Source organism: Nelumbo lutea, chromosome 1 (assembly GCF_056320005.1).
Source record: "Nelumbo lutea isolate HS-2025 chromosome 1, American lotus-T2T, whole genome shotgun sequence".
Taxonomy (NCBI): Eukaryota; Viridiplantae; Streptophyta; class Magnoliopsida; order Proteales; family Nelumbonaceae; genus Nelumbo; species Nelumbo lutea.
This window is the reverse complement of record NC_142684.1, coordinates 159,046,843-159,055,446: the sequence shown is the minus strand read 5'-3', so window position 1 is coordinate 159,055,446 and position 8,604 is coordinate 159,046,843. Positions and strand designations below refer to the sequence as shown.

Below are 8,604 nucleotides of genomic sequence, written 5' to 3'. Positions count from 1 at the left end.
TAGGGGCGGGTATAGGATGCATAGGATACAGTTTTTGAACATTTTAAATATTTATAGCTGTGCAGTGAAAATCCCATTTCTGCATTGGATGTATTCGTACTTCTCCATAAATTCTAATCTTTCTACTTTGTAATGGAAAAGTGCATTAACATTATTTTCATCCCATTGCTGGATTTCTTTCGATGGATTTAATAGTTGGAATTTGCATGGGTGCCCATCCCAGCATGTACTTGAAACATTTCCCCTATCAAGTATGGGAGATGTACATATGAGGCACGGAGTGAGATCTGTTGGGTGCCAATCTGAGTTTTGATAGGGGATAAGTTGAGTTCAAATCAGCCCCTACAAGATTGCTCCCTATAATGTCTCACAACACATCCCCGTCATGCATTGGGAATACTTCTCAATGATGATATTGTCACTGTGGGGAGCAATCTTGTGGGGGCTGATTTGGTCTTGGATAAGTTTGATATTTGATATTATCCAATCATGACATCAATTAATCTGAAAATGGTGTTAAAATAAGGACAGTTGATTTAATTGGGATAATGGGCGATCCCTCCCTCGTGATTTCTTGGTTCCTATGTTGGATTCTGATGTAATTGACATTTGAGTTGAATGAATTTGTTTTTGGGCATTTTAAAAGAAAAAATTAAGGGTAAAAGATAGGGATAGAAATTTCATGGGAATTTTTTGGTATCTGACCGTCTTGATCCTAATAAGACCCATTTATCAAATTCCAACCATTCAACTTTCATGTTTATTTGTTTATCTATTTACCCTTAAGGTTTAATAGATAAGAACAAAAGTCAAACACCTATTGGGTAACTTTAGGGGTTTTTTCGATTTTTGGTTCTTTCAAATTATAAACTTATTTGTTTATCCATTCTTTTATATCACTTAGTTTATTTATTTTTTGACTTGTACTATCTTTGTTTTGTTTTTTATGTAAGGAAGAATTTTATGTAATATTGGTTCTTGTTGAATGTTGTTAGTTGATACTGAACTTTGAAAAATATCTTTTTATATACTTAATAATGAATCAATAAATAAAGTATCAGTATTAAGTATCAAGTATCATATCAAAAAGATACAAATATAGAGACGTTTTGAAAACACGTGGAAAGGGACAAAAAAATATAGAAAAGCTTTGATACACTAGAGAAACACATACAAATTTTATAAATACATTAATAACACTAAATTTAAGATTAAATAACCATAAATAATGCATAATTACATAAAATTTTATATTGTATACAAAAAATTATATTACAATTAACATAACGGATATCAAACAACTACCATACACAAAACATATATAAAAATACCAAATTACTCATATGATGTGCCATGGTGTTGGCTCCACCATTAAATGGAGGAACATCAATAGTTACACAGAAAGCAAAGAGTTGAAAATCGAAGGGAATTTATTCAAGATATAATAAACCTGTAAGGTAAGTAGATAATCATTCATAAATCGTACGTGGGTATTGTCATTAATTTTACTTGGAGAAGTGAAACTGGGGAGCAAGATGAAGAGGAGTCTTTTTGTGAACTGTGAGTCCAAAATCTTCATCAATGTCCAGCTCTTCCAATTTTGATTTGCCAGGTAACTCCCAATCAAACCAATATAAGAGGTTGGCAAGAATTAGCTCAGTCGATGCCAAACCAAACTGCATTCCAGGACAACCACGTCTCCCCGCACCGAAAGGAAGGAAGTGAAAGTCCCGGCCCTGAAAATCAACTGGGTTGTTTATAAATCTCTCTGGAATGAACTCTTCTGGGTTCTCCAACAGATTGGGGTCTCTTTGGATTGCCCAAACATTAATGAAGACTCTTGTTTTAGCTGGAATATGGTAATCATTGACATTGGTAGCTCTAATGGACTCTCTCGGAATCAACAAGGGAGCAGGAGGATGTAATCTTAGAATTTCTTTGATAACGGCTTTTAAATAAGCCATTTGCCGAATATCATCTTCTTCAACCTTGGATTTTTTACCCACAACAGATCTTACGTCCTCTTGGACTTTTCTCATTACTCTGGGATGCCTGACAAGCTCCGCCATGGTCCATTCTACGGTAATGGCCGTCGTATCACTTCCACCAATAAACATGTCCTGCAAAAGTTTTGTCTAATCAAATATGAGAAAATTGTTTAACAAATCTATATGTCGATCCTTTGAAGTGAAAAAAAAATAAATAAATAGCTTGAACATAAAACTGCATTTCTAGGTTGAAGTGCGCTTAATTACTGTTTGGTGTTTCAGAAACAGAAATGAAAATTACCAAAATGATAGCTTTGATGTTGTCTCGAGTGATAGGGATATCGAGAGTCGTATCCTTCTGAGCTTGGAGCAAAATATCCAGAAAGTCTTCCCCATCCCTCTGGTCGCCCTTGCTTCTTTGCGTAGTACCAACTTGATGATGTTGGATCACTTGATCCAGGAGCTTATCCAACTCTTGAGACGTCCTCTTTAGCCTCCCATCCAATCCAGTGACTGTATCAATCCATCCTAAGTAAGGGAAGAAATCCCGAACACTAAACACTCCCAGAAGTGACATTACCTCCCTCGTCAAATGCCCAATATGTCTGCTATCATCATCCTCTGCTTCAAACTTGCTACTGAAAGCAGCTCTAGAAATCAAGTTATGGGATAGAATGGAAAGAAACTCGCTTAGATTAACTGAGCTACGTAATTGGCAGGAGTGAGATATCTTCTTGATCAAAAGAGCAGCCTCTTCTTCCCTTGTGAATCTGAATGACTGCACTCTTTTGACGCTGAGGAGTTGGAGGACAGATATCTTCCTCACCTGTCTCCAGTACTCACCATATGGTGCAAACCCCACGTCGGTGCAGCCATAGAGAAGCGTATGTGCAGCAGTTGTAACAGGCCTATTTGCAAAGTTAATATCTTGGGTCTTAGAGATCTCCATAGACATGTCTGCAGAGGAAACGACCAGAACCGGGACACTGCCGAAATGCAATAGCATGAGTGGCCCATACTTTTGAGACAGGGCCTTGAGAGAGCGGTGGGGGAGTGCACCAAGTCGGTGAAAATGGCCGATGATTGGAATCCTCGGAGGAGACGGTGGCAACTTGATCGAACATCTCCGGAGTCTAAACAGAAAGACAAGAGAGAAGAGGAGAAGAAAAGGGAGTGACAAAAGAGGCAACAGAATTACTTGTTGCTCGGCCATTGGAGTACTGGTGTTCTCCAAGCGTCAGGATAAGGTCAGAGGTTGGCAAATGGTCCTAAACAATAAATATTGCACTCTAGCTAGCTCTTGCAAAGAAACAAAAAACAAAAGATGTATTGCACTTGCACACTCACACCGCGAAGGAGTTGATGACAAATACGAAAGCCGCCCCTACTTAATTTTATCTTGACGCTCGTCAACCATCTCGGGTTTAATAATTATCTCGGCATGATTAATGAGAGAAATATGAATAACTAATTACTTCTCCTCATTGCCAAATTTATCGCCCACATGTTTGAAGAAAACAATCAAAACACCTAGAATGTTTTATTTGGGTGGGTATTCAGCGTAGAGTGTTTGAGAATGCTAGAGAACAGAGAGCGAGAAAGTTAGACAGTTTTGAGAGTTAAATCGTGGGTACCTGCTTTAATAGAAGGGGGGCGACTTCATATTAGGCACAGGTAGTCATAAGCTTCATTTAGCATCTCAGAGATCTTTGAGAGGACGTGTTACATCGGCCCACCACGTTTGGAGATGGTTTACGCACAAAGGAATTAAGTTTATTCGGTTGTCTCCGAAGTACACACAGGCTAATCCTAGCCAAGATGGTAGTAAATGCTCTCCAAGGTGCATGCGAGCGTACGTAACACCGAGATATTATGCAATAGTTCAAAGGTGCCATCTAACGTGACGTCAAGTAAGGCCAAACTACTGAATTTATGACAAAATCCAAATCATTGAAGCTCAAACTTATGGCATATATGTTGCAGTAGATCCAGAATGCTCTAAATATGTCGGTGCATTGTTGAGAACTCCAAGGGGTTTGACAGTTGTCAAGTGTCACTATCCAATTGCATTTTAGGAGATTAGCACTACTTCGGAGGGTATTTTTCTCAATCCATTTGACTCATACACCACGCATAGATCATAGCTGTTGATAATTACACATGACCAAATCAGCAGGTGGCTAACAACAGTACACCCAATGTGGGTCCACAATGGACCACATGTGTATGACGTGTCAATCATGGGGCGAAGCAAGCAGATAGTAGCTCATTCCCAAACCCATAAATGAGAAATTGGGATTCGCTCCACATAAAGCAAGTCGGGCAATCACATCCGAATCGTGTATTACTTACATTTTCCTATAAATAATAAATACAAAAAAAATAGAAAACATTTTTAATGAATCATTATAAACAGGTTGTTTCATAATGTGGATGAGAAATTGGTGGGTATGAAATGGTTTACATCACATCACACCAAAATCCACACATACACCGGTGTTTGGTAGGTATTCTACAGCACATTTTTTGATTCCATATATTTTATATACATTTTACGGGAGATCTACATAATCAATCATAAATGTCTAATTTTTGTATTGTATATGGTAATAAATTGAAAAAAGAGACATCAATATGTTGGCAACAATTGCATTTTTTAAATAATTAAAAAATATTATTTTAAATATTGAAAATAAAAAAATAATATTTAAATATTATTTTATTAATAAAAATATTAAAAAGTAATATTTAAAAATGAAAAAAGAGTTGAGAAGGAGAACCATCAAACTTGTATAAGAATTAACATTAAAAATTATTATTTTAATGATAAAATATTAAAAATTAAAATTTATTAAAAAATTAAATAAAATAAGAGTAATTGAACAATCGTAACACAGGTGCATTACATTAAAACATTCCAACAAATTGTCCACACCATGGTGTGGACCATCCACGAGAAACTATTGTGGATAATATTTTGGGGTGTAGCTTGTCTTTATCCATACTATTTTGTGGAAGGTGACCATCTACACGTAGCAGAATTCTATATTTTATCATGAACAAAATCAAAATCATGGTTTCTAAAAATGAACCGGTGATCGAACTGGTCAGGGGTTCGGTTACCAGTTCGAACGGTCGACCCGTTCTAACAAAAAAATAAAAAATTTAAAAAAAAATTAAAAATTTGAAAAACGGTCAAAACTATTCGAACGGTTTGAATGGTTCAAACAGTTAATCAGCCGGTTCAGTGGTTTGCTGACCAAAATCAACGGTTTTGAGGTAAAAAGCGGTTTTGGAGGAAAACCGGACCCCTGACCAGTTCTTGGCATGCCTCTGACATTTGTTGCACTTCTTGACAAGCTCAAGTGCATCCGCCTTCACTGTGGGCCAATAATAGCATTGCCTTAACACTTTCTGTGCGATGCCTGCCCACTCTCTTCTTGTAGGATGTAATTCTTCATGTACACTCGATGGATAAGTTCTTCGATCTCATCACGGAGATTCCTACAATTTTTCATATTGTATCCATGATCTCGGTGGAAGTGGCAGTAGACATTCGGGTTTCTTGTTGTTGGGTCTCCCCTTAGCCTGGGAGGCCATTTGACGAAGGATGAGTCCTTAATGGCCATTAAGATCTCTCCTCGCTTATCATTCAAAGGTGTATAGTTCGTTCTTTCTACGAGCAGAGTCCTAGAACGCCGACCTGATTTGTGGTCATACGAGGCGGACCTACTTCTTGACTTGCTTCTTCCCCTGCTCGGGGATTTGCTCTTCTTTCTTTTTTGCCCGCCATTGCTTGTTCCTTCATTCTCTCTCTTCGTCTTTTCAGCCGGTGGATTGTCAGTCTTCTGGTTAATCACCTCCTCAGTACCGATGAACTGGTCTGCCAACTTAGGGAACTCGGTGATATCTTTCGGTTTGTTGGACACCACATGCCACATGAACTCTTAGTGAATGATCCCTTTCTTTACAGTAGTGAGATGCACCACAGGATCGAGGTCTGATATCTGCAGGCAAGTATCGTTGAAGCACTTGATATAGCTTTTGATTGATTCTCCTTCCCTCTGTACCACGTTTAGAAGGTTTTCTTGTGACTTCGGGCATTTCTTACTAATGATGAAATGCGTAGTGAACAGATCAGAAAACTACGCCCAACTTTTGATGGAACCTAGTGCGAGGTTCCGATACCATGTTTAGACTACCCCCCTGAACGTGGTGGAGAAGGCCACACACATGCAGGATTCGTCAGCCCTGGCTAGGTGCTTCTGAGACTAGAAAGAGTCCATGTAATCGTTGAGGTCAAACGATCTGTCATACTTATCTAATGGGGGTAGCTTGAAGTCTTTCGGCATCGGGATTGCTAGGAGCTCGGGAGACAGAGGAGATGACCAGCAAAGTAAGGGAGGCGCAGTCTTTGTTGCCACCGAGCTCACTTCTTCCCTTTCTGTAGCTCGCTCTGCTTGTTGGCTTGGCTTCGCTGGCGAATTGTTTCTGCTCGAGGAGCGACGTGTCTTGCAGCATCGCCGTTGCCGCATCTTCACCGGCTCAGCATTGGGCCACTTTGTTGACGACGTTCAAGGACTTCGTCAAGTCTTTGGGCCATACCATTAATCTTGTCCAATTGTCGAGTCACGTGGTTCCAATCTATTTGTGGCTCGGGTTGGAAGTAATTTCTCATTCCACTAACTCCGGCCATTGAATTCAATTTCTCTTATTTTGTTTTAACCCCCTTCCTCTTCTTCTTTTTTTTTTTTTGAAATTTGAAATTTAAATTTTTGAATTTTAATTTCAAATTTAGATTTTAAAATTTAAATTCTGCAATTTAAACTCAAATTTAAATTTTAAAATTTTTGATTTTATGTTTTTTATGTTCTACAACCCTTGAAATCCTTAAAAAACCTTAGCCTTGTTAACAGGGTAAATTGGCAAACCCCTTCTCTAGGGCCCCTAGGGTCTTTTTTATAGAGAATGGTGAATATAATTAGAATTAGAAAGAAAGGCGGTGACATGAACAACAGAACAAAGAAAGAAAGGCGGAGACATGTGAACAACAAAACATTTTAACAAAGAAAGAAAGGCGGTGATGTGAACAACATTATTTTCACTTTGTTTTTGACTTTAGAAGGTAGACTTTTAAGCAAGCGTTAAGACATATTAATGGGTTCAATATAAAAAAAGCTATATTAATGGGAATTTCAGTCCATTTAATTAACTGTGGTTTTTGTCCTACCATGCCAATGTGTATTGCTAAGTAAACAAAATATAATAGTTTGTCAGAGTTGCTCTTGGTGTTTACTATTCAGGAATATATTAATGGATCAAATAGACTCTTCATGGGGCACGTTAATAATTTTTTCTAATCTTTTCACTTGAAAATTATGTTGGATAGTTTTTGTATGCCCTTAGCTTCAATCAGTTTTGATGTACTTTTGAACCCTAGAAGTTTTAGCAGACAACTCTGCATTCTTGAGATATGATCTCAGATAACCCTAAAGAAGAAAATAACAGTTTGTCATCTTCTTCTCTAGCATTCTCCTCCAGCAGCCACCGCCACCCTCTTCTGCCATTTCGAGTTCTCAATTAGAGATGATCAAGAAAGGTTCTTGATTGTTCGTGTGGTGCTCACGGTCTTCAGTCGAGTTCTTCAAAAGAGCCTGGTTCGTGGGACGAATACTGCTGGTTCGGCTCCATCATCACTATGTCATCTTCAGTGGGAGCTGATCTTGGGATCTTCTTTGGGCGTGAACACCAACTTTGGGAGATACTACTTCTCTAGATCAGGTATAATTTCTCACTCGTCTTTTGGTTCAAATCTGGTTTGGTTTGGTTCAAATAGAATCATTGAATTTTGATTCTAAAATCAGGGAATGCGATTCCTAGTTGAAAGGAATGTAGGAAATTTTTGAAATTTGCCCACCCATTTCACAGCAGTTTTGGCGTCCATACGATGGATCCTATCATTCTTTCATATTAGACCTTGAATACAATCCAATCCGCAATTACTTAAAACTTGGAACTTGAGTAGTCGAGAGTCGGGAGAAATCAATCAATAATTAATGATGGGTCCTACATGGCATTATTTTATGAAATCTGTATGTGCAAAAAAGTTTTATAAATTAATGAAAAGACATTATAAAATGAATAATTGGTAGACTCTATATAATGATTAATTTTTCGAAAAAGGAATGTACGATAAAATTTGATTTAATTATACTAGAGCATAATTCAACCTTTACAAAATTTTAATTATATATTGTATAATTGGTTGTAAGTTGGAGATGGACACCGAACCATGAGTGTTTCAAGGTTCCATCTTCAATAAGATGACCTCAATTAAAATAGATAATAAATTTTCGGGAGAATGATTGATGTTAGAATTTGTAGGTTCAAAGTAAATTTGGGGTAGGGTTAGTTTGAAATTGATGCCAATGTAGGGGCGGGTATAGGGTGCATAGGATATGGTTTTTGAACTTTTTAAATATTTATAGCTGTGCAGTAGACATTCGGGTTTCTTGTTGTTGGGTCTCCCCTTAGCCTAGGAGGCCATTTGATGAAGGATGAGTCCTTAATAGCCATTAAGATCTCTCCTCGCTTATCATTTAGAGGTGTATAGTTC

General features: G+C 37.7%; 1 protein-coding gene across 1 annotated transcript; it reads right to left on the bottom strand.

Annotated features, from left to right (window-relative positions):
• Positions 1-1,416: 1,416 nt before the first annotated feature.
• LOC148878672 (cytochrome P450 71A1-like) lies at positions 1,417-3,411 on the bottom strand. Its single transcript, XM_088965578.1, has 2 exons — positions 2,290-3,411; positions 1,417-2,120 (listed from the first exon to the last, which is right to left on the bottom strand). Exons 1-2 carry the CDS (start codon positions 3,199-3,201, stop codon positions 1,506-1,508), a joined length of 1,527 nt encoding a protein of 508 aa, XP_088821704.1. The 5' UTR covers positions 3,202-3,411; the 3' UTR covers positions 1,417-1,505.
• Between the last annotated feature and the right edge of the window lie 5,193 nt (positions 3,412-8,604).